Source organism: Beta vulgaris, chromosome 2, assembly GCF_026745355.1.
Source record: "Beta vulgaris subsp. vulgaris cultivar EL10 chromosome 2, EL10.2, whole genome shotgun sequence".
Taxonomy (NCBI): domain Eukaryota; kingdom Viridiplantae; phylum Streptophyta; class Magnoliopsida; order Caryophyllales; family Amaranthaceae; genus Beta; species Beta vulgaris.
The window spans coordinates 39,902,504-39,930,390 of NC_079203.1; the positions used below are offsets into that span (position 1 = coordinate 39,902,504).

The 27,887-nt window shown below is 35.2% G+C and overlaps 1 protein-coding gene across 1 annotated transcript; it reads right to left on the minus strand.

The window, feature by feature from the left end:
- Positions 1-3,727: 3,727 nt before the first annotated feature.
- On the minus strand, positions 3,728-27,887 carry LOC125494865 (uncharacterized). The gene is made up of 2 exons (XM_048638714.1): positions 26,445-27,887; positions 3,728-3,760 (listed from the first exon to the last, which is right to left on the minus strand). The coding sequence occupies exons 1-2, from the start codon at positions 27,885-27,887 to the stop codon at positions 3,728-3,730; spliced, it is 1,476 nt and encodes a 491-aa protein (XP_048494671.1).

Sequence of the window (27,887 nt, forward strand, 5' to 3'; positions counted from 1 at the left end):
TAATATTATATTTACAGCTGTCTTTGGCTTTTTCACAACTTTGTTTAGTATGTTACGGCTTCTTTTTTTTCTTCTTCTTTTTTGCTAAACTAAAATCAAATTATTTACAGGAAGGAAAGCTTTTTCTCCATAGTTTCATATGCATGTCTTTTAATATTTTTGTACACAAATTTAATGGAGATGTAGGAAAAATTGAACATAATAATTTTCATTAAAAAATATATTTTTTTTTTGCCGAATCCAAGCCGTACCCGTTTTTTGAAATTTTGATTTTGCCGTTTTCTGTCCCCGTACCGTATCCGTATCCGTCCCCGTACCCGTATTGGTGCAACCTAGATTTCAGTTTCTGATACATTTTTTTTAGGTATTTATGTATTAGGCTGTTTCTTCTCTTCTACATATGGATTGTTGAGGTATTGATTGAATTCTTACTTTTTTTCATCTAGGGGGTGTTGATGAACTCAATTGAGTTGTTTAAGTCTTTTAGTGTTGACTTAGTGTCGAAATGAAGTGTTCAAGAAGTTATGTGTTAAGTATGTAATTTTTTCCAAAGCCGGGTATACAATTATGTTATAGACTGTTTCCGTATGATTTGCATTATCCCCTTGACTACTATTGTTTCTTGACCCTCATGTGACCAATACTTGGTTGTCACTATTGTTTTTATTGTTTCCTGGAATTTTTTGTGCTTGATCTGTGTTAATCTAAAGAACATCTCCAATCACTATGAAATCAGAGATATACCTAACAAATCACACCTTGTCTGTTTTATTCAGGAAGAAAAACAGAGTCTTTTAGTTCTTTTCAAGGTTTGACTCATGTAATTGCAAATATCAATTATGTTTTTTAGTCTTCTCTCAAGGTGTAATAGTGATCATATATGATTTGCCACTGTGAAATCTGCATATACTATTAACAGATAAAACATTCACTTTTGGATATTTTGGTAGCCAAACTTCTCTGATTTGCTGCTGTGTTAATTGTTTGATGCTTTACGAGTTGCCTGAGTGGAAATTCTTAATGTCAATTTTTATATGAAAGACCTTATTGTTTCTAACTTTTGTAGGATGGTCGCAAGATCAATGTTGGTGACTGCTCTTTTCAAGCCTGCCAAAGACTCTCCACCTTTTGTAGGTTTAATTCGTTCTTGGACATCTGAAAAAGAAAGTACTTTAAAGCTCCGTGTGAATTGGCTTTATCGACCCGCTGAAGTTAAACTTCTGAAAGGTGCTGCACTTGAAGCTGCGCCGAACAAAGTTTCCTACTCATTCTACAGTGATGAGATTCCTGTTGCATCACTACTTCACCCGTATAAAGTTGCATTTTTGTCTAAAGGTGTTGAACTCCCCCCAGGGATTTCTTCGTTTGTTTGTCAGCGAGTTTATGACATTACAAACAAGTGTTTGTGGTGGCTGACAGATCAGGATTATATTGATGTAAGTTCCTTTGTAATGCTGTTTGACAATTTGGTCGAACTGCTCCTTTTCTTTTTTAATGTTGTGTTTGCTACCTCTTGCTTCTGGCATTAACTTGTCATGGAAAATTTCGCCAGGACCGGCAGGAAGAAGTAGATAACTGTTGCATAGAACACGTATAGAAAAGCATGGATCGGTAGAACAGCAACAAGATCCCCGTTCTCCAAAACCAGTGAATGGTTCAGTAGCAACATCACCATTGAAACATAGTCCGGACAGCGTGCAGGTTTGAGAATGGGAATAGTTTTAGTATTCTTGTATGCTGACATCTGCATTTCTTACGAGAACCATTCTTCTCATAGGAAGGGAAAAAAGAGAGAATGAAGTGATCAGTCTTTTGACGCCGTTAAACGAGAACAATCGACGAGACCTGATGATGGACACTCTTACGTATGCTGACATCTGCATTTCTTCTTGCCAGGTTTGAGAATGGGAATAGTTTTAGTATTCTTGTGTGAAATAGGTATTTCTTGTGCTATAGCCTATACTACTCATATGTGTTTCGACTTTATTTTCCCCTTTTAGAACAAATTCATAGACGACAGAGGTCGGGGATTTTCTCTTGCAGTACATTCCAGTGATTAATCTTTGGCAGACTATATAGTTATAGTATTGTTGGGATCATCTGCAGGGCATATGTTGGTTTTAAGAGGTATAAAGGGCACAAAATTATGTGGTGGTTTTCAATTTTTTTTTGCTGGTTTTTTTAGTGAATTGGTTGGGTTTGGATGATGCATCAGTTAGCCAGCACTTTGCCTTTTTTGTTGCGATCCAATTTTAGTCTTAGCTACTCTTTGGGCTTATGTCCTTCGGGCTTCCGACATGTCCGTCTCAAATGTAACATATGACTGAAATTATATTTACTTGATTGGCCATGCTTCTAGCCCTTGTATATGTATCTCCTTGATCTCCACCAGTGACATCAATTATATTTACTTGAAAACTTTTCCTTTGCTTTGCAGGTTTGCTACTATGGTCAACATTATTATTGATTTGATTTTAGTCATGACAACGAGAGATGGATAATGTATGATGACAGGACAATGAAGGTAAACTCTATTTTCATGCTCATTTGCAAATAAATCTTGATTAATGAAGAGGGTAGTGCACTAGGCTTAAGGGTTGGGTGAAGATGAAAGAAAATTTATTAGCCAGGGCCTTTTTTTTTGGTAATTGAAGAAAAGTGAAAAAAAAATCACTCGGTGTGTAAGTTTTTGATGTGCTCGTTTTTCTCTCTCCTATTTTCTTACTCCTTATTTCTCTATTGGTCTGCCTACTATCGACCTGCATACCCGTCCTGCTTTTTGTCTATTAACAAGGCGACCCACTAATGACACAACCCGCTTTCGAGTATCAACCTGGTCCAGCTCAAGTATGACTGCACTGCTTTGGAATTTTGCGAACAAGTGAGCATTGTCAATGCGTCTAATGTAATGCTTTGATTAAAAAGTTTATATAACTAATGACTTGATTACCTTTCCCTCCATTCCATAATGAGCCATTTTAGAGTGTCTTATAAAGATCTTCACACTTAATTTACATTTTTTTCCCTTCTCCCCAACAATTTCAAACTTTCTTCTGTCTACCTATAACTTTTATTTCGTATAACCTATAGGACTAAAATCTCTTCTTTCTTTCTCTAATGATCCTTTCTGCAAAAAGTACATGCAACTAGACTGTTCTTAGAGAGAATTGAGTACAATTATTTTCGGATTAGGGATACTAAAAAAAACATTGGTTGATCGTATGACTCTCTTGATGATGATGATGATGACGACTTTTCACCTTTACATGTTTAATAGTTATGATTGTGTTCTATGATATGTTAATAGTCCTGTTATACAGAAAATAGTTCTGCTATTCATATTAAAGTGAATTCTATTTTAGGAATCTAATCTTTGTGGATAGTGGATTTGTTATTGTGGATTCTTGGATGTTAGTATGTTTATTGTAAAAATTTGAAATAAAATTAATACTAATAAAGACTCTCTTGATGGTGATGAATCTTTACCTTACAAGTTTGCTTGATATGGCTGGTTCTGTGATGTGTTAATAGTCCTTTGTATAATTGTAGAAATTTCACTCAATTTATTAGTTCTACTACTTATATTGCTGAAATCTGTTTTAGGAATCTCATCGGTGTGGATTTTGGATCTATTATTATGAATTTGTAGCTTCAATTTTAGTATTTGTTGTCACATAAAATAAAGTAAATATCAGTACAAAGGGGTAATCAGTGATTTAGGTATATTCTAGCATAAGTTCTCTGACTTAACAAGTAAAACCTGCAACATCAATTTCAATGTTAGAATGAAATGCAAAGTTCCAAGAACGGTTTTTGAAGTGGGTGAATAAAATGGGTGGATTGTGAATTGAGGATGGATTGGGTGTGGTTAGTATCTTGAAAATGTCTGATTTTTTAAGCTTCTGATTGTGGTTGTATTGGCTTGGTGAGCAGGTAGTGTTTTGGGACTATATGTTTTTAAAATTCTTTATAGTTGGTATTCCATGTTTCCGCTAACAATTATGCACATTTCTTGTAATTTTGCGAGGGTGGTGATAAGCTACATTTTGAAACTGTTGTGAAGAAGCTTAGTTTAATTTTTTGGATGGTGATTATGCACCTTCGGTAGATTATCATAATTAGTTCAAAGTTGCTGTTAGTAATAGTTTTGAAAATCACTATTCAACAAAAAAGCTAAGAATTTTTTGGATTTTCATATGCATGTGTATTAATAAAACGTAGACATATAAGGTATCGGTTCTTTTTCTCTTTTTGAGATTATGGCCTTGTTTGTTGACAAAATTAATCATGGGAAGTGCAAATTCCTAGGAAGTAGAAGTATATGAAGTTTGGTTGGCAAAATCATGGGAATTTGCACTTCCTAGGAAGTTACTTACCTAGGCCCCCCTAGGTAAGTAGAGCTTCCCGTAGGAAGTTCTACTTCCCATTATCAACCAAACACAATTTTACACTTCCTAGGAATTTCAAATACATGGAAAAAATAACTTCCTAGGAAGTATGACTTTCTATATACAACCAAACAAGGCCTATGAATGGCAACTCTTCCCTTTTTTAGACTGCAAGTATGATAATATATAAATTCCTATACTCTTAAGGTTTCCTCCAACTTTAGATGTGAAGATCGCTTTAATGAAGATTGTAGGTATTGTTTAAAAAATAGCCCACTATAAAGAACAAATTGAAGGTATTGTCAGAAGATGGCAGCAGATCAAAGTAGAAGCAGGTCGAGCTCAGATCATAATATTTCATAAGATTCAGTTGCTTTCCTTTGTCATCTATTTGGTAGTTAGAGCGATGGCGGAAATATACGGTTGGTGTCTTCAACAATGTTATTCATCTTGTAACTACTTTGCATTAATACACAATTAGTTTGGTCTTTTGTTACTTGCAATTGTATGGCAAGTTCATATAATTTGCATGATAAAAATTCAAATGAGAATGATGTGTTGTTAGATAGAAGTTAGATTTAATCTTTTTTGTATATAAAACTTATTTCAACAAAATCTAAAAGATAGTCATATTAAAATTAAGTATTGAATGTCATTATATTTTTTAATTATCTAAATTGTTGCTAAATATGAACGCCTTGTGATTGGAGTGATATTTTCGTTTTTTAATTTTCCTTGATCGCATAAATGCTATTTGATAGGAGTTTTAATGGACATGCTACATCTTAGGTGCGATGAAGTCGTACTATATAAGGGGGTGTTTGGTTCATGAAGGGGAAAGGGAAAGGGTTTAAGAAAGAGAAACAAGGAGAAAGGAAAAGAAAACCCTTTTCTTAAAGAATGTTGTTTGGTTTGAAAACTCATCTTCCTCCTCCCACTATTTTTCCTCACATTCTTCCCCTATCTCTCCGAAGTACTACCACCACCACCACAACCCCCACCACTCATAACGCCTCCCTCTTACTACCACGCAACACTCCCCACCTCACCGCCACCTCACATCGCCACTTCACCGTCGCCCGTCACAATCCCCCCTTCCTTGTTTTCCTTCTCTACCACCATTAAAGACCATATTTGAGGTTTTAAAGGTCAATTCAACCATAAAAATTTCAGATTTGAAGTTTATGGCCGAATTTGACCATCTAAAGCCATAATCAATTATTGGAGTTGAGTTTTTAAGTTGGATTGTGCGGGGTTGTTGTTACATTTGGCGCCAACGTTCTTCCTCCCTCCCCTCTTTCGCGGCAGCTGTGGGTTGAATGAGGTTTTTTCGAGTGGGTTTTGGTGGTTTTCAAGGGGTTAGGGTGGCTAACCGGGTGGTGGTTTTTTTTCGGGCGGTGGTTTTCAAGGGGTGGGGGTGGCTAACCGGGTGGTTAGATGATTGGGGGAATGTTTTCCGGTTGGTTCAGATGACGCGTGGTGGTTCTGGTGGCGAGGGTGGTGAGTTCAGGTGGCGATGTGGTGGTTTTGGTGGCAAGGGTGGTGAGTTCAAGTGGTGGTGTGGTGGTTCTGGTGGCGAGGATGGTGAGTTCAGTTGGTGGTGTGGTGGTCAATGATTGGTCAAGGTGACCATGAAGTAGAGGAGAGAAAGGGTAAGTGAAACCCTAGGGGGGTGTGGGGAATGAATGTAGAGGACTTTGGGGGAAAGGACGGGGGGTAAAGACAATGATTAAAATGACCAAACAAACATCAAATGAGGGAATCAAGAGCTTTGTTTCCCTTACCCTTTCATGAAGTCCCCCAACCAAACGCCCCCTAAATACTTTCTATTTCATTATTGTCTAATTATATATGTTTGCTCAAATTTTAATATATACTCAACTTGTGAGTGATACTTTTTTTTTTCCCCTTGATGTCAGAAATAGGGTCATGCAATGGAAGCTTATATCCATTATGTAAGAGTAGGTTGAAGCTCCATTTCAAAAGCATTTTAGAGACATGTGAAATATTTACAACTAACCAATAAGTTCTGGTTTAGAGAACTCTCTATAATTGTTACATTTAATCTTTAAATTGTACTTCAAACAACCGCTAATTAATTGTGGATGTACACCTTGCTTATGTGCTTTACCCCACGCACTCAAACCAACTGTTTTCGAATAATTACTTTACAATCATCTTACTAATTGAAACCAACATAACTCGAATATCACAAGTACTAAATTGGGGTGCAGCGCGTATAGGCACGCGGTTAAAATTTATTCTTATTAGAGAGCTTTTATGGAAATTTACTTGCGAACCTGAAGCAAGTTGAAATATGATGAGGGCTTTTTAATATTTTGGAGGTACTCAATTTTAAGGGGGCAAAATATGAGAGTGTCATCTGCGTATTGCAAGTGAGATTTTTCATCCCATTTCTACAAATTTCAAACCTTTCCCATAGATGCAAATCAATTGCTTTTTTAATTATTAGGCTCAATGACTCGGAAATGGGAGTGGAGAGGGGAGGAGAGAGAGGTCCCCTTGCCTCAATCCTCTATGAAGCTTGAAGGGAGAAGAAGGGAAGCCGTTAATGAGAATCGATGCCAAAGCCGAAGATACATAAGAAACGCTATCGCAGGCTTTATGGAAATACAACTTGAAAAGCATACATACTCATACTTGATTTAATTGCTCCATTGATCTAATTTCTTGTCTATTTACATCCTCTTGCTAGACCTTTACCAACATCTTCTGTATAACTAATGACAACAAGGTTCTTGATCCAAATCACAACTTCTGCAAAAAATAACAGAAATAGGGTGTTGCACTTGAGCCTACAATCTCTCATACGGGAATAGATTACATCTCTGTTTCAAAAACAATTCAATGGCACGCGAAAACCTACAAGTTGACAACAAATTCTAAATCAAAGTTGTTAACTTAGCTATTAAAACTACACTTCAAATAAACTTAATTATGTATTTCTTTCCAAATGAAATTAACGAGAAAATAAACTTTGTTTGCGCACCATACTTCATTGGTTTGCCTGATGCAATTAATACAACCAGGCCCGTAGCAAGGGGTGTGCAAAGTGCCCCTTTGCACAGGGCCCCAATCTGAAAAAAAAAATCGTTTTGTTTAGAGGGCCCAAAAGAAAATTTAGCCCACTACTTTGTCATCCTCCGCGCTTCACTATTCACGGCCTTCAATCTTCAGATTTCACGCTTCAATATTCACTCCACTAATTAAGCAACTTTCTCCCTCTATCTTGATTCACGCTCTATTCTTCAATCTTCATGATTCACCTTCCTCAATTTTCAATTCTTTCAAAATTCTGTGATTCTTCTTCAATTACTTCTCAGTTTCTTAGAGCTTTTCATCAATTATCTCTACTATATATGGAAAGTTGGGGTTTTTTACTCACTCTAATAGGGAAAAAAATTATTTTTATCAAATTTGAGATTTTCATTCATTATCAATGGCAAGCAACAATTAATTTTGATTTCTCCTAAATTTTTCATCACAAACGGCTAATATTTGAGAGGTATTTTCAAGGTTCTTAATCATCCACTTCCCAATTTTCAATCGGGTTCATTGAAGATTTAAAGTAAGTAGTTTTTGATTTTGATTTTTCTGCAATTATGTGTGCTTATGCTTGAATTTGGTTCAGTTTTGAATCCGATTATTTTTCTGCAATTAGTTTTGTGTTCAATTATGTGGAATATCCTTATATCCGAATATGCTTGATTTAATTTCGATTTTGATTAGTGTAAAAGTGAAATATTACATTAATGTAGAATCAGGGGAAGTATATAACAATAATTTATACAAGACACAAAAAATTGAACTATTGGGCATTGGCAGCATGAAATTTGTGGTGGTGGAATCTTATAGCTTCTTGTATGTTTGTGTTCTCGGAGCTTTAGATAAATTCATGAATTACTTGGTTGTTGAAAAAAAAACTCTTGACACATTGTGGATTATTATTCTGGGAGCAGACGAGTAGTACCAAAGTGCTTATGCTTGATAATTGTTGCCTTGCTGGTTGACTATTGTTCACAAATTCATGAATTAGTTTGGTATGTATGTATGTGTATTCTTTCCAATTTCAATTAGTAACTATGTCATGTATGTGTATTCTTTTCAATACAGCTTGTTGATTTTAATTAGTAACTACATCATGTATAGGAGTCTAGATCTTGATATGTGCTGTATTATGTCGACCTTTGTAATTCTTCTAATTTTCATATTATTGAATTGGTAAAGTTTAAATTGTATTGATTTACTACTTTTGATTTGAAAAAAAAATTGAAAATTTCGGTGTTTAAAAAGATATTTGTTCGGTTGAGAATGAATATATATATATATATATATACATATATACATATATATATACATATATACATACATATATATATATACATATATATATATATATATTATATATATATATACATATATATATATATATATATATATATATATATATATAGGGCCCAATTTCGATTTTAGAACAGGGCCCCATAAATCACCAAGAAGGCCCTGAATACAACATGTGTACTTATCGCCTGTTTATTACGTGCTAAATATCACAATTATACTATTTTGGGGCGCCGCGCGCGTAGGCGCGCGGAGCAACAACTAGTTAAAATATAAAAGTTCTATAATCATACCTTCAAGTCATTCAACATGAGTTCCCATGAATCTTATAAGTAGTGGTTATTACTAATTAAATAGTTTCACATAAGTTAGTAACCAATTTACTACATTCAAGAATTATAGTTTAAGTATGTAATAAAAGGTGATAATGAGGTTTCATAACTATTAATCACTACTACAAAAAGGGCCTAGGAAACCGGTTGAAAATGGCCTAAGAAACCGGACTATAACACATCTCCATCTCACAAGTGTCCAAGGTTAAGAGACCGGTTATAATGTCTGGTTTCTTTGTTTATTTAGGAGACCGGTTGATAGGTAAAACCAGTCTCTTAGATAAGTGTACATATACTGTTAAAAGAGGTTAGGAGACAGTTAAACATTTATAACCAGTCTCCTTACCTTACCCTTTGAAACCAGTTATTAACCACAACCGGTTTCTTAGGTGTATTACATGTTTTTTTAAATTAAAATATTACAATATACATACATTATCTAGTCCTGTATTTGCGGTTCCTTGTATATACGCCTTTAAAAAAACAAATCTATAAATAACCACAATAATAATAATTTATGAAACAAAAATTTCTGCTTGCTTTATTAATATTGTAAAAAATATTTGCTACATATAATTTACATACAAAAACAATTTCACTAGCACTACAAAAAAAAGCTTATATAGCGACGGATTTTTGGAGACGGATATATATCCGTTTCTAATTTAGAGACGGAATATTGATAATCCGTCTCTAAATTTATTTAGAGACGGATTTTTTAAATCCGTCTCTAAATTAGAGACGGATTTTAATATCCGTCTCTAAATTAGAGACGAATTTTAATATCCGTCTCTAAATTAGAGACGGATTTTAATATCCGTCTCTAACTTTAGGGACGGATTTTAAAAATCCGTCCCTAAATAAATTTAGAGACGGATTTTGAAAATCCGTCTCTAACTTAGGGACGGATATTGATAATCCGTCCCTAAAGTTAGAGACGGATTTAAAAATCCGTCTCTAAAGTTCGAGAGGGATTTAAAAAATCCGTCTCTAAATTTACATATCTATACTAATATATTAAAAAGCGTGCGTAAACGAGGAACGGTGCCACGTGGCGCTCTCCCTAGGGAGTTTTAGTTCATGTAATCCATGTACAATAAAAAAAATTAGAAATTGTATAGTATAGGTTTTGATCCCATGACCTCATGGTTCATGTACTAAAGTTTTAACCACTAGACCAAATTGTATTTAGTGTTATCATATCAAAGTACAATATTAATAAATGAAAATTTTTCTTACCCGGGGCATAGCCCGGGCCTAATAACTAGTGAATATTTTATTACATGTATTTAATTTAGAGACGGATTTTCAAAATCCGTCTCTAATTTAGGGACGGATTTTTAGAATCCGTCTCTAATTTAGGGACGGATTTTTAGAATCCGTCTCTAAATTTAGAGACGGATTCTAAAAATCCGTCTCTAAATTGAAATATGAATATTTTATTGTGCTTCTTTAATTTAGGGACGGATTTTTAAAATCCGTCTCTAACTTAGAGACGGATTTTGACGGATTTTAGAAATCCGTCTCTAATTTAGAGACGGATTTCTAAAATCCGTCTCTAAATTAGGGACGGATTTTTGAATCCGTCTCTAATATTTCTTCTACATATTACCAATATTATGTAGAGAAGTATACAAGTTGTATTTGGTGTAGTTGGTTGGAGCTTCTTCTCGTTTCTTTGAGGTTACAAGTTCGATTCCTACGAACAGCGATTCTTGCGACTGTGGAGTCTTCTTATCCTTTCCCTTGTAGAGCTGAACCGGGTTTACTTAAGGGATATTCCTAAATGGTAATGAGATCAACTTGAACTAGGTAGGTAATAATAGGTGATTAAATAAATCATGATAATATTAGGAACTATCGTGTTGTTAATTTCGTTTATATATTTTTTATATTTTCAGCGAATTTAGAGACGGATTTTCGAAATCCGTCTCTAAACTTAGAGACGGGTTTTTAAAATCCGTCTCTAAACTTAAAGACGGATTTTCAAAATCCGTCTCTAAGTTTAGAGACGGATTTGCAAAATCCGTCTCTAAGCTTAGAGACGGATTTCCAAAATCCGTCTCTAAACTTTAGAGACGGATTTTTAAAATCCGTCTCCAACTCGAATTAGCGACAAGGGTTTTAGAGAGGGACAATATCCGTCTCTAAATCCGTCTCTAAGCCCATATAGCGACGGATTTGACCTATTTAGGGACGGATTTTGTCCGTCTCTAAATGGACTTTTTTTTGTAGTGTAGTCAAAGCATCAATATATTCCAATAATTAATGTCTTAAAAATAAAATTTCTATAATCTAATGATATCTACGAAAATTAAAATTTTAACTTGAGCAAATAATATGTACAATTGAAACTTGACCATTGTCTGCAATCTCCATTGTCTGTGTTTGATTGTTTAAATATTTCACCCACGTATCTCTTAGCTCGTCAATCATCTCTTGCAAATAAGTGCTAGAAATCCCAAGAAAGTCCTACAAAATAATTACGAAGAATCATAATTAGAACTAGTATATGTATAACCAAGAAGAATGTATAAGGGACAAAGGGTGTTGGTCACTATTACCTCAAGCTGACAACATTTTTCCTTATACATCCACGGACAAATTTTAAAATTACACAACTTAAAGATTTGGTAACTTAAGTTATGGATTTGGCCTCCGTAGATATTAGTTTTGTTATTGGATATCAACAAACTCACTCCTAAAATATATTACAGCAACATGACCATAATGGCAGGGCTGGGGAAAAACTCTGCACATTGTGCAATAGAACAAGTAAACACCCATTAACAGAAAGCTTCATTTGTTACATAACTAGGAATGTCACTATCTCTTATAGAAGGACATCAGGCTTCCTTGAATCTACTCTATAACGCGATACAGGCATACAATATTATCAAAACAATTTTTTTCATCAATCTAACAGTTATGCAAAAGATTATGTCAAGATGCACATCAGTGCATATATAAAGATAAATATAAATATACACACATATTGACATCATCAACATCATACTCATCATCATCAAACTGGGAAATATGCAGATATGCAATACCAGAATCGTCCAAGACTTCATAAAAGAGATACTACTTCTGGTCTTCTAAAACATACCTCTAAAGAGGTTCCCGCCTAGGGTATATCAAAGAGAGTGAAGTATATCCAGTCTCACCCTATGATAGGCTGATAGCAGAAAGGTATTTTTTTTTCTTTGGACTTCTGATTAGAAACACAATGACCATGTAGTAGAACTTCACATTTAAGAGCTGCAGGAATGTTTTTAGCCATTTCGATTCAGTCCTGAAAATAGATACACTAAAATAAAATGTTACTCAATAAAAGCATAATACAAGGTCAATGAGAAATGAGAAAAGCTTTGCTTGTTAGATTTCCAAAATCAACTGCCTTTCACAATGTAATGTATTATGCAAAAAACATTGTTGCCAAAACTATTGTAGCACCATTGTCTCCATCGTCGGCAATCTAGAGTAAAAGTGAGATAGTTTACTTCAAGTGAAATTAGAACCAAGCGCAATACATTCATGTACAATAAGCATTATTTGTCGAAGAAGCATGAAGACCAAACGAAACAAGTAAGAAGTCAGACAAACTAATTGCGAAGTTTATTTGCTACTACACTTCAGGTACTTTGTCACCTGTCAGAGATTTCCTGACAGCCAGGTTCATATGACAAAACTATAAGGGGATGCATACTTGTCCTTCATTGACACCGAGCTCCTGGCCCCAGTAATATGCTGAGTACTGATATAAGGGGGAAGGGGAACTTTTGGTAGTACTTTCATAAGTTAGTGGCTTGAAGACTAAGTAAGTTGGTTAGGATAGAAACTCTATAAATAGAGGAAGTTTGATCAGGGAAAGCATGGAAAATATTAATGAGAGTTCTGGTGAGATTTTAAGAATTTATTAGGAGGGAATCAAGCCTTTTGGAAGTTTGTTACTATCTTTACATATTTTCTACGATTTCCATTTTATTAATACAAATCCATTTTCAGTCCTTAATCATCATTTCAAGCTGAATTAGCTATGTCAGTTCTTAACATAATAACTCGCAAAAAGAGAGAAGAAAAGACATCGCAAAGAGGCTGGAAGCTTGAAGGATCACCGTGCAGGATAAAGAGACAGCATGTCTAGATAGACTAGATTCCTAAACATTGGTAATAACCATTAAACAGGATATGAAATATGTAACTTTTGAGAATTCAGATGATTTATGAGACAATAATATCATACCATATCACACCATTACCTAATATCTCTAGTAGCTTGTGGACTCAAACATATACAACCTTAACCAAAGAGCTGCAAAAAAATCCTCTTTGATCCTCAACCTTACAATTGCAAAGAGGTTTTATCAAATATACCAGAAGCAAGGCAACTCACTGGCAACCACTACCAGTACACAGCAAAAAAAATAAGTAAAGGATCTGATCTAATCCATCATAATCCAAATTCCAAAGTTAGAAAATTTACCCACTACAGACTCCTCAAAGTTCAATGACAAAAGCATGGCTGTCATTGATATAAGCTAAACTAAGCTACATAATTGGCGCAAATCATATAGCATGGATGGATTAGTAGTTACTAATACATCAATTTCTTCCCAAAAAGTTGATGGCTAGAGTAGAAGCTCAAGAGAAAACCCAGTCGCAACATGATAGCTAATAGCTTTCACTTATTGGGATTTTTCAATAAGAAAAAAAAGCACCAGTAATATATGTATAGTGAACAGGTGGACTTCGAAGATACATGCAGAGTACAAATTGAGTTTACTATTTCGTAATATATGTTTAACTCTATCAGTAGATTGTTCCACACAGAACTATTTCGTTGCTTCCATATCTAGATTATGAGAGCAGCAAGAGCACATTGAACCACCTTCTTCCTAAACCAACCTTTAGGATGATTTTTAGCACCTACCTGCCTGCTTCTCCGAAACTCCTTGAATTGACAAGTCAAGTCCAATTCCAGCAGGCAGATTTAGGTGGCTCATAACACCACCAGTTTATTCCTTTCAAATACACGTGATTAACCCACCTCGTGGTTGATACGTGGTGGTGCTATGCAGCTAGCGATAGAGGAGAACAACAACAAAATCAAAATACAACAACAACACCAACATTTATAACAATTCTAAATTATATAATATGATATATAAACGCCCATAACAACTGATATTGCAATTTATTTTCCAATCCTCATGAAATTGATAAACCCTAATCTATAAAGTAAAACAAGAAATCAAGCAAATTGAGTAGATTAAGATGTACGTAGTCACGAGTCACGACTCTTGGAAGTTGTTCGTCCACCAAGGCACCAATTCCGACCACTTCTGCGGCTGCAAGTCGGCGACTGCGGGTCTGCGAGGCACGACACGTCAACACCCAGTGGCGATTATACGATACGAAGGCACGAACCACCAGGCAATAGCAGCAGGAGTTCCGAGACTCCCAGTCCACGAAGACGCCGCGCGGTGAGGTCGTATGACGGGAGGGAGAAGTGAAGGTCTGTAAATTTTATGAGAGAGAAGGCCGAGAAGGTCAGCGAGGTACTGAGGTGAGAGAAAAGAAAGTTGAGAGAGTGAAAACTGAACAAATCGTGCGTGATATTGTTTGAAAATTTTGTTTTATTTTTTTTATTCGTGTTAGTAGGTAAATCCGTCACTAACTTGAAAAGATATTAAATTTTAAAATTAAAATAATTCAAGGAGACCGGTTTTACTTAGAAATAGTCTCCTATCTCACAACAAGAAGAATATATACGTACATTATAAGATTATATTGAAAGAAAATTGAATTAAAAAATTAAAATATATCAAGGAAACCGGTTTTACATAGAAGTAGTCTCCTATTTCACAACAACTTTTTCAATAAGTGAAATAGCTAAACTTAAGAGACTGGTTTTGGATAATCAATGGTTTTCTATATCTAAGAAATGTGTTAGTAATCTCAACCAGTCTCTTATAGATGGTCTCTTTGACCTTTTTTGTAGTAGTGAATTTCAGAAACTCACTGTTAAGTTATAATAAAGTACTTCCTATAATGGGCACATGATGGAAATGGATCGTAGAGCTTAAAGATCTAGAATAAAATATTAATAAGTCGTCCTTTATTAATTCTTGAATAGATTAGAAAGGAAAAAGGGACATTACAAGCCTCCTCTGGCTATCAAATATAATGATCGCGACTCGAGGTAACGTCTACTGCTAACACTCGCTCTCCCCTTCCAACTACGTTTTATGACGCTTTTACATAATGTTTTGATGATATGGGTTTATGGATTGCGGGATATGAAATGTTTTGCTAAATGATGTTTATGGTGATGAATTGGTTATCATGATGCTTAAGACATGTTTTATCACATAAATATAAAAATGACGAAACATGATTAAATGAAAGTGAAAGACGGTTCTTGGCAGTACTTTATGGGCACCGCAAGTGTCACCTTTGTTGTGACCGCCTTTCGGATATGGGCACCGCAAGTGTCACCTTTGTTGTGACCGCCTTTCGGATATGGGCACCGCAAGTGTCACCTTTGTTGTGACCGCCTTTCGGATATATTATGGGCACCGCAAGTGTCACCTTTGTTGTGACCGCCTTTCGGATATATGTGATGGGCACCACAAGTGTCACCTTTGTTGTGACTGCCTTTCGGATTAATGTTATGGGCACCGCAAGTGTCACCTTTGTTGTGGCCACCTTTCGGTTTAATGATTATGATGTTGTACTTGCCAAGTTACCATTAAAAATGATGTAAGATTATAAAGGATAATATCTCAAAATGGTTGGATTTCTAATATCAAGTTATATGTTTATGAAATGATGTTTGCGATATTCTCTTCTCCCTGTTTTCAAATAAAATGAGTTGAAATGAATTTACGCTGTTAGAGTAGTATGTTACTGAGCCTCGGCTCATGACATTTTATTTTCTGTTTTAGGTATGGCAAAGCATATACAAGGGTGATATTATGGATTTCGTTGAAGTGACTCTACATATATTTGGGATATTTAGAATACTATGTATTATGAGTAATCATTATTACTCTAGTTGAGAGTTTGTATATATATTAGAGACCATTTTAAGGCTATTATTTTATTTATGGGCCCATGACCCACAGCTTAAGTTCCGTTTCCGCTGCCAATCATGAGTAATTAAGGTTATGGATTCTCGGGGCATTACAGTCTAATAATGACTAATAAGTTCAGATAGAGTATAATAATAACTAATAAGTTCAGATAAATTGAATAGAACACACCCTTAGAATTGATTTACTAACAAGTTGAGCGAGTTCGTGCCAATCTTTTATGCCCAAAGCTTGTGCTTTCGGGGTAAATATTGCGAGACAAGCCCAATAGTTTTGCCTTGCTTGGGCATTTTCGGCCCGATTTGAGCTATTTTTGATCATTTCTAAGATAGGTTAAATTGGCCATGTGGGTTATGTTTGTCTGAAAATTGTATATATTACTTTAATTGTTACTCATTTCTTTATATTTATTCGTCAGCTATGGAAAAATATTAGAGGTGTTAAAATGAGTCGACAGGTGGAGTTTGGATTGGCAAAATGGATGACAGATAGAGCATGAACAGTGGAGAGAATAATAGAAGCATGGAGAGTTTGAAGTTTGACGAGATATAAGGAAGGGTTGGGGTTGACAAAAGGGTGATTGATATTGTTATTTCCCTAGGAAACTACAAGAGGGGGGGGTGAATTGTAGGTGTAGAAATAAACATAACTTTTTGCGGAAATTAAAACTTAAACGAATAAACAAGCTAGAGGAACACAAGGGACTTTTACGAGGAAAAACTTCTTGGGCCCAACAAGAAGAAACAACATCGACCACTAGGGATTTTAAACTCAACTCTTTCACTAATTAGGCCAAACAACTTTGTTACAACCTAATTCTAACTCGAGCCACACCTTGAGTTCCTAAACTCAAGTTCCTGAGCCACTGTTTCCTTAACAGTAGTTCCTCTCAACTTCACTCGAAGTTTTCTCACTCATTCAAGCTTCACTCAAAGCCTTTCTCTTACAGAACTTCACTCAAAGTTCCCTTACCCCAAAAACCAAAATACAATTGATCGAAATAAGCTTAGTGGAATTAGAGTAAGAAAGCAAAGAACAAATGGCTATTATAGAGAATGAAGGCAGTGACACTTAATTAGTTAAACTCACTTAATTACTTAGTCAGACACACTTTGGAACTTATCTAGACTTTAATATTTATAGTGATAATCACAAGAACGTGGGATTAATTGAGTACAGTTTAATCCATTACCCATGATGTTCCTTCCCCTAAGGAACACGTTTCTCACATGTCCCATGATCCCATGAACTATAATGAACGTGGATATATAAGCCATTACTCCTAATAATAGGAGTTCCTTGAGCTTATCCGAAAATCAGTTTTTATAAAATCTTTTTATCTTTAAACTGAATTTTAATCTTTAAGAAAATAATATCTTTTAAAAAATCTTTCTAACAACCGGATATTTATTTTCTTATTTTCCGAAAAAAAATCTTTTCAAAACAGATTTTCTTTTTAAAACTGATTTTATCATTTGAAATTAGATAAAACTAATTTCCTATAATTAGGCATGACTTACTCAATTATCTTTTAACCGTTATAATTCACGCCTAAGTCTAGTTCCTTTTATTACAGTTCCTTTAACATATTCTTAAGTGCCACTTAGTTTGTTCCTTACGAAGGAACAAACTCTCATTCTCAAATAACTGCCACGTTCCTTACCATTCTTTTTGTTCCTTTACATTGGAACTAGAAAATAAAACGCCTAGCTTCTATTCTCTTGATCCAATGCTTGCTCCAGTATCAACATAGAAACTTCTTTACTTAGCCTTTGAAATCCTCTCTTGACTTCTTCATTGACTTCGTATTCTCCCAGTTCCTTGATTGATACCTTAAACACCATACACTTAAATAATTCATTAGTTCACTACTTAGTTTGTTCCTTTGTTTCTTTGTCATTATCAAAATTAGGGTTCAACAATTTCCCCCTTTTTGATGATGACAACAAAGGTACAAACTAAGGAAAATAACAAATAATATAAGTGAATGAAATAAAAACATAAAGAAGAAAATGAAAAATAAAACACAATTATGTGAGTAACAGAATTTTGATTTTTCATTTACCTTAACCTATTTTTGATTTTTCATTTACCTTATCCAATTTTTAATTTTTTTAATTTTCAATTTTAATTTATGTACAGTTTGTTCCTTAAATCCTTTTCCCCCTTTGTCATCCTCAAAAAGAATAGACTCTGCATGATTGATGAATTGATTTAACACCTTAAGACCAATATCAAGCACCATTAGTGGTTAAGTTAGAAAATCAAAGAGTAAACTTGCTCAAACATCAATCACATAATACTAGCCATTCCAAGGAAGAAATTATGCAAAGCATTTGAAACAAGACATATAGCAAAAGTCATTGATTATATAGCACTTGTTCCATAACAAAACAAAGAAAGAAAAGAAAAAGGAAAACAAAAGTTTGTTCCTTGAAGAAGAAACAGGAACAAAACAACAAAAAAAGAAACTAAGAAAGGGAAGGGGAATGGTGTTCCTCTACAACTTCTTCTTCAACCACATCCTCCAATTTTTCATCACCACCCCATGAGTTGAGTCAACCTGTTCCTTCAGCTCCTCCAAGTACGAGCCATAGAGTCCATCTTCTTTTTGCGCAACCACGTATCACTCAATTCTTCATAAGACTTACATATATCAGTTTTGGCATCCAAAGTCCAATGAAGATGATTTAAAATTTATCATATGTTGTGGCAGGAAGACAATTCATTAACCCAGTGTCATCATCCGGATTTCCTGTTCCTTACCCTTGGAACTGAGGCAGATGGGGATTTTGGAAGGAACTGGAGGGGTTTGAGTGGAAGGTCATCTGTTCCAGGAATGGAAACAGAAGGTGAAGGGTGATAAATGGGAGGAAGAATGGTGGTGTGGGTGGAAGAGTTGTGGAGGTGGAAGCAAAAGGATTTGGTCCTTTTATTTCATCCTTCAACTGCTCAAAACTGAAGGAACAGAGAAGGAGAAGGTGAAATGGAGGAGTTTTGTGAAAGGAACAGAGAGTTTGGAGATGGTGGTGGAGTGGTTCCTTGAGAGTGAGGGTACCTGTTCCTCATTATCCGAAAGGACTAAAGGAGAGTCCCTGTTGGAAGGAACAGAAAGGAGCAATTTTTGACGATGCTCTTCTCACTCTCAGGAACAGAGGTTTAGGCTTAGTGCAATGTGTTTGCGCCTCTTAGGTTTTGGTTCCTCGGTTAGGAACAGGTTCCAAGATTACATCATTATCTTCTTCTAAATCAGTTAGGCATTTTCTTTTTCCTGAGGAACTGGAAGCCATTCTTCCTTGAATGAGAACACCTTCTTGGACAGACAGACCAAGTCCATTTAGAGGTCTTCTCATTCAAGATGTTCCCTTGTTTACTCCTATGTGGTCCAACCATAAGTCTTACTTCAAATGATGAAGTAAGGAAGTTATCAAGGCACCGTACCCAATCACACAATTGTTTCAATACAGTGAGTTAAGGTTGAATGAAGAGGGAAGGGAAGTTGATTTGTATGTGGTGGTCAAGCAAAACATGTAACACATATCAAGAGACCCACTTCATTCCTCTTTTCAGTTCGAGGAATGAGTGCTCTCCAAACCAAGTTAAAAGTACTTTGTGAAGGGGAAGAGTAGGTTATGGTTTAGTTGTTTTGGCCAGCTGTTCCTCCAAAATATTCTAAATTTTGTCTTGAGGAAAATTCGGAAAGAAACAGTTCCTTTCCTTTAAAATACAAATCAGTTCCTTTGCAAGGAACTTCCCATACTTTGCTTAAAGTGCTTGATTAAACCTTATTTTCTTCCTCTAACCTCAGTTGTGCAAGTTCCATTAGTTAAAAATTTGCACAAAATCATCCATAGCTAGAGGAACAAGAGCATTATTAAAGGCGAATTCAAACAAGAATTCCATGCCTTGTTCCTTTAGAATGGATTTTCTGAAATTCAATTTATTTCCCATTCTAAATCGACGCAAAAACCCAAACATACCTAGATTCACTTCGTTCGACCCTTTTCTTGGAAGACGAAGAAACAGTTCCTTTGGAAGGAACAGGTGATTTCTTCTTCTTCCCCCTGAGATTGTTCCGGGGTTTCTTCTTCATCATCTTCCCCAATCAACTTTCTTCTCGCATCTCCTTCTGGAGATTCTAATTGTGTTCCTCTATGGGGTTTTCTTGAATTGTCGGTTTCAAGGGTTTTGTTGGAGATGAAGAAATTTCCATTTTTGAAGTGTCGGTTTTTTGATGTTGGAAAAGGAGTTTCTTGAAGTTTTTGCCATGATTTGAGAAGGTTTGAGGTTTTTATGGAGTATCAAAGGTGTGATGAGGTTTCGGTATTGGTGAAGATGAAGAGTTGAGAGGAACACGGTTTCTTAGATGATAATTGAAGAAGGGTTTTGCATGTAATAGTAATTATGACACGCGGGAAAAAATAAAGCAAATAAAAATAAAAAAAAAAAAGAAAACGAAAAGATAAAAAAGAACCAAGATTTAATTAAACTGGTTCCCCTTATTTTTGGATTTTTCGGATTTTTCGGATTTTTATGATTTTAATTTTTGAAAGAAAATAAATGCTAAGGAACTTGTGCTATAGGAACAACTAATGCTACATATCAATTCCTTCATATATGCATGTTTCTTGACCTTAGGAACAGTAAGGGGAGTATTATGTGACATTTGTGAGTTGTTTATTTCTTTGATTCATGTTTATGTTTTGCAACATTCCAATTTGCAATGGTCTTAGGCAATTAAACACAATTATTTTTAGCACACAAAGTCACTCAAATTGATTCAAACATGGGGGAATGACATAGGAACAATCACTTAATTTTTATTAACCTAACTCAAGCCTTAATTTTTCATATCTATCTCTTTGCAAAGGCTTAGTTAGATATCAGCAATCTGATAATCAGTTTGACAAAACTCAAGTTTAATCAAACCTTTTTCAACATTTTCTCTTAAAAAGTGATGTCTATATGTATATGCTTTACTCTAGTGATGCACTGGATCTTTAGATATACTATAGCACTTGTATTGTCACAATAAATAGGAACACATTCAAAGTTTATTCCATAGTCACTAAGTTGTTGTTTTATCCAAAGCATTTGAGAGCAACATGCACGCAGCTACATATTCTGCTTCAGCAGTGGATAAAGCAACTGTGTTTTGTTTCTTGGTACTCCAAGAAACTAAACTATGACCAAGGAATTGTGCCATACCTGAGGTGCTTTTCCTATTTACAAAGATCTCCAGCATAATCTGCATCTGCATATCCTTTTAGTTCGAATGTATCACTTCTTGGATAGTAGAGTCCAAGATCATCTGTTCCTTTAAGATATCTAAGAATTCTCTTCACAGCAGTGAGGTGAGACTCCTTTGGATTTGCTTGAAATCTAGCACACAAACCAACACTGAAAGCTATGTCTGGACGACTAGCAGTTAGATACAAAAGTGAACCAATCATTCCTCTATATTTTGTTTGATCAACACTTGTTCCTATGGAGTCTTCATCTAATCTAGTTGAAGTTCCCATAGGAGTGTGATTTATCTTTGAATTTTCGAGGCCATATTTCTTTAATAGTTCCTTTATGTATTTTTGTTGGTGAACAATTATCCTTTTCAGTTTGTTTGATTTGTAGTCCAAGAAAGAAATTTAACTCACCCATCATACTCATTTCAAATTCATTGCTCATGAGACTTGAGAATTCTTTGCACAATGTTTCATTAGTAGCTCCGAATATGATGTCATCAACATATATTTGAACAAGCAAAAATCAGTTCCTTTAGATTTTAGGAACAAGGTTTTATCAACCTTTCCTCTTTTAAATTGTTTTCTAAAAGGAACTTGATAATCTCTCATACCATGATCTAGGTGCTTGTTTTAACCCATAAAGAGCTTTATCAAGCTTGTAGACATGATTTGGGAGATTATTATTTTCAAACCAGGGGGTTGTTCAACATATACATCTTCGTTTAGATAGCCATTTAAAAATGCACACTTAACATCCATTTGATATAATTTAAATCCCATGTAAGCAGCAAATGCAATTAAAATTCTAATGGCTTCTAATCTAGCTACAGGAGCAAAGGTTTCTTCATAATCAATTCCTTCTTGTTGGTTATAACCTTTTCTACAAGTCTAGCTTTGTTTCTTACAATGGTTCCATATTCATCTAGTTTGTTTCTAAACACCCATTTTAAGCCAATTACTTTTTGTTGTTTAGATGAAGGAACTAGATGCCATACCTTGTTTCTTTCAAACTCATTTAATTCAGCTTGCATTGCAGTAATCCAATCAGAGTCAGTTAAGGCTTCTTCATGATTTCTTGGTTCCATCATTGATAGGAACGCATGAAATGCACAAAAGTTCCTTAACTGAGATCTAGTTTGCGTACCTTTGGATATGTCGCTGATTATGAGTTCCACAGGATGTGACTTTTGTAATCTCCAAGGTTTTGGTTGAAACTCTCTTATAGGAACATGTTGTTCCTCATGAGTTCCTTGAGTGATGAGGAACTCTGCTCAGTTGTTCCTCTGTAGCCTCGGTGGACTCAGTTCCTTCATTTGAGGAACAGGAACATCTTCTCCTCCTTGAGGAACAGGAACATCATTGATTCATTATTTTCGAATTCCTCGTTCCTTTCCTTTCACTTCTTCTTCTTCTTGTGAATCTGTGTTCCTTGCTTGGTTGTACTAACCATCTCATAGTCATCAACCTGTATGCTTGGATTATGTTTGTCAGATTCATCAAAGATTACATGAATGCTTTCTTCAACACACATAGTTCTCTTGTTATATACTCTATAAGCTTTACTATGTGAGGAGTATCCTAAAAATTGCTTCATCACTCCTTGCATCAAATTTTCCAAGATTATCTTTTCCATTATTATGCACATAACATTTGCATCCAAATGTTCTAAAATAGGTGATATTTGGTTTCTTTCCAAAGTAAAGTTCATAAGGAGTTTTATTAATGATAGGTCTCATCATGGCACGATTAATTATGTGACAAGCAGTATTAACAGCTTCAGCCCAAAAGTTCCTTGGAAGTTCACTAGCAATTAACATGGTTCTAGACATTTCCTCCAAAGTTCTATTTTTCCTTTCTACAACACCATTTTGTTGTGGTGTTCTAGGGGCAGAAAAATTATGATCTAGGCCATTATCTCTGCTTAGTCATCAAATTTATAATTTTCGAATTCCTTGCCATGATCTGATCTAATGTGCATTATTTTATGTCCACTTAGGTTTTGAACTCTTTTAGCAAAGACAAGGAACTCATCATAAGTTTCATCTTTACTAGGAGAAAAATAACCCAAGTGTACCTAGAGTAGTCATCTACAATCACAAGTACATACCTCTTTCCACTTCTGCTTTGAATTCTCATGGGTCCACATAAGTCCATATGAATTAATCTAATGGTTTAGTGGTACTTACAATCGTTTTAGATTTGAAAGAGGATCTTACTTGTTTACCTCGTGCACATGCATCACAAACTTGATCAATATGAAATTTTATGGATGGTAATCCTAAAACAAGTCTTTTGATCTAAGTTTCTCAAGTAATGAAAAGCTAGCATGTCCTAGACGCTTGTGCCATAGAAGTGAATCATCTTCAATAACACTAAGACAAGTTAAATTGATTTGAGGAACAAGGTCTAGATCCACAATGTATGTGTTCCCTTTCCTTGTTCCTTCCAAATAACCTTCTTAGTTTTAATGTTGATGATAAGCATTTTTCTTTATCAAATTTTACAGTATTTCCTTTGTCACAGAATTGAGAAATGCTTAATAGATTATGTTTTAGACCTTCAACTAAAAATACATTTTCAATGGAGTGTAATGGTGACTTACCAACCTTACCCATAGCAACAATGTTACCTTTCTTATTATCACCAAATGTTACACTCCACCTTCATAGGTTGTGAGTGAGAGAAACTTCTTTTGTCTCTGCTGTTTTGGAACAACCACATCGAGATACCAGTGTTGTTCCCCCTCACTCCAACCTGCAAAAATCAACTAGTGTTAGTTGTAGGAACCCCATCTTTCGTGGGTTCCTGTTCTTGACTAGGATTTGTTTTGACAACCCATTTTTTCTTACTTATTGTCACATTTTTCCCAATCATCTCAGATTTTAATTGACATTGATTTATGTAATGACCTACCTTGCCACAATACATACAGAACTTATCACTAGGTAGATCAACATATTTCTTTGTCTTGTTCCTTTTCTTGTAGTTTTCAAAACCAAGACCTTCCTTCTTTTTGGTCTGTGGTTTCTCAATCCACTTAGGAACTTTCATGATTTTGCCTCTGTTCCTTGCGACAACCAGTTCCTTTTTAAGATTACAGATCTGTTCCTTTAAAATATTTTTCTCTTTATTATTTTTCAATCTCAGATCTGTATCCTTTCAAAGGGTTGATCTTATATCAAAGGAACTCAGAACAGGGACAAATTCCTTCAAGTGTGAAATCTCTAAATTAATTAGATAATTTTCATTTTTCAAACTTCATAACATTCTTTGATTTTTAAGTTTTTATCAAAAAAATCAAAATCTGTTTCGAACATGTTCTCATTTTCTTAAGCCATTCTATGTGTTCCTTGCAAACTTTAAGGCTTGTTCCGTTTGTTACGTTTTTCACGTTCATCTCTACATTCAAGAATTGCATCATAAAGAAGATCATATATTTCAGTCCTAGTTTTACCATCTAGTTCTGACTCAAGTCCATGTTGACTTACCTCAATTTTTCTTCATCTTCTTTTTCGTCAGTGTTTGCCATGAGGCAAAGGTTTGCTGTTTCTTCAGTTGGTTGTTTCTCTTCTTCTTCCGTCTCTGAATCTCCCCAAGCAGCTATCATAGCTTTGCGCACATTTGCCTTAGAGAAAGGTGCTTTTGATTCTTTGTTCCTTTCAGCAAAGCGTTCCTTGTTCCTTTCTTTGGTTTTGTCATTTTCCCAAAGAGGACATTCCTTGATGAAGTGATCTGTACTTCCACATTTATGACAAGCAGCTTTGTTAGAAAATTTCTTAGTTTTACCTTTGAAGTTTCCATTCTTCATGTTCCTGTACATCTTTCGAAATTTTCGAACCATGAGGGCTGCTTCTTCTTCTTCGAGTCCGAATCATCTTCATCATCTGCTTTGAGAGCAATTGATTTTGATTTGGAGCTTTCACCATATTCAGTATCAAGGTGAAGCTCATGAGTCATAAGTGACCCTGCCAGCTGTTCTAAGTTGAACTTAGTGAAGTCTTTTGTTTCTTGAAGAGCAGTGACTTTAGCCATCCATCTGTCCTTAGGAAGACTCCTAAGAACCTTTCGAACCTGTTCCTCAGATGAAATAAACTTTCCAAGAGAAGCCAACTCATTATAATGTTAGTAAAACGAGTAAACATGTCTCGGATGCTTTCTTTGGATTTCATGCAGAACAGTTCATATTGATTCATAAGTAAATCAATTTTCGATCTTTTAACTTCATTAGTTCCTTCGTGGGTTACTTCTAGTAAATCCCATATTTGCTTTGCGGATTTGCATCCCATGATCCTATTATGTTCATGGGGTCCAAGTCCACAATGCAAGTTTAATAGCCATGGCATTTACTTCCATTTTTTCAAAATCAGATTTGTCATAATCAGAGAGGGGTTTACCTCATTTTTGTCATTTGTAGTTGTGACTTCGAAATCACCAACTTCAATGACTCTCCATACCTGATAGTTTTCAGCCTTGATGAATATCTCCATGCGGTTCTTCCAATAGTTGTAGTACTTCCCATTGAACATAGGAGGCCTTTGAGTGGAATAACCTTCTTCAAGTTTCTCGGTGGTATTCATTGTTCCTTGGATCTTTTTCTCAATAGGGTTTCCTATCTTACGTGAGTTCTGCTCTGATACCAATTGTTATTTCCCTAGGAACACTACAAGAGGGGGGTGAATTGTAGGTGTAGAAATAAACGTAACTTTTTGCGGAAATTAAAACTTAAACGAATAAACAAGCTAAAGGAACACAAGGGATTTTTACGAGGAAAAACTTCTTGGGCCCAACAAGAAGAAACAACCTCGACCACTAGGGATTTTAAACTCAACACTTTCACTAATTAGGCCAAACAACTTGTTACAACCTAATTCTAACTCGAGCCACACCTTGAGTTCCTAAACTCAAGTTCCTGAGCCACTGTTCCCTTAAACAGTTCCTCTCAACTTCACTCGAAGTTTTCTCACTCATTCAAGCTTCACTCAAAGCCTTTCTCTTACAGAACTTCACTCAAAGTTCCCTTACCCCAAAAACCAAAATACAACCAGATAGCATAGCATAAGCAGGAAAGTCATTAATTGTCCACATCAAAGATGCTCGTAACTTAAATTTTTCATTACTAAAAGCATCAAAAGCATCAACTCCTTTCCACAACAACTTCAATTCATGTAATAAAGGTTGCAAATATACATCAATATCAATTCCGGGGCTTGATTTTCCAGGAATTATTATGGATAGAATAAAAGATGATTGCTTCATACATAACCACGGGGGCAAATTATAAGGAATCAACACCACAGGCCACATACTATGATTAGTATTCATTAACCGATAAGGATTAAAGCCATCTGAAGCCAATCCTAACCTCACACTACGTGGATCAGAAGAATAATTAGGATATTGTTTATCAAAATCTTTCCAAGCTAAGCCGTCACATGGATGCCTCAATTTTCCATCACTTTCACGCTTACTATAATCATCATGCCATCTCATATCTTCTGCAGTTTTAGATGACATATAAATCCTTCTTAACCTCAGAATTAATGGAAAATATCGCATAACCTTAGCGGGCTCGCCTTTTTTAGTGGTATTACTTGTTTCATTCTCCTTACCTTTCATCGTCCTGCATCTTGAGGCATTACATACATGGCATTCATTCTTATCACAATATTCACCCCAATACAACATACAATTATTTGGGCATGCTGCAATCTTTTCATACCCAAGCCCCAAATCATTGATTATCTTTTTGCATTCATAATAAGATGATGGAAATTCCATGATTTGGGGAAATGCATCTACTAAAAATTTCAATAACATGGTTACAGACTCGGCTGACCAATGATGCATACATTTGAGATGAAACAAGTATAGAAGAAATGACAACTTTGAGTATGAAGTGCATCCTGGATATAATTCCTTATTAGAAGCTTCGAGTAGTTTCTCATACTTAGCCTTTTCTTGTTCATCATATACTGGGATTGAGGTAGGGGTTGGATTTTGTTCTTCAAATGAAGGCTCAAAGATATTATCATTGTCTACATGAGTTAACTCTTCAACAGAATGATCAACAAGTGATTCAACTACAGGTTCACTAGCATAATCAGGAACATTCATCCCAAAAGCATCCCTTAGTAACCCACCCATGTCATTTTGTTCGATTTGTATTGAGCATGTACCTAGAGAACTGCCACTAGCGTTTCCTGTAATTTTAGCATTACCTGATATATTCTCAAGAATACTTCTTTTTCCGTGAAAAATCCATTTTTTATATGGCTTGTAAAAGCCCTTGAATAAAATGTGCTCCTCAACTTGCTTTATTGACAACCACTTATCCACTTTGCACTTTCTACATGGGCATTGAATTTTTCCTTCTACAAGACCCTCTTTCGCAAACTCAATAAAATTTGCAACTCCTTGAATATATTCAGCATGATCATTTGGAAGTTCTATCCAACTTGTATCCAT

Excerpts from the sequence above, each read along its gene's own strand:
- LOC125494865 (XM_048638714.1), bottom strand. The coding sequence starts at position 27,887 with ATGGATACAAGTTGGATAGAACTTCCAAATGATCATGCTGAATATATT. Across the intron at positions 3,761-26,444 it reads GTTGTATTTTGGTTTTTGGG|GTTTTACTTGTTAAGTCAGA; the intron begins GTAAGGGAACTT and ends TTGATGTTGCAG.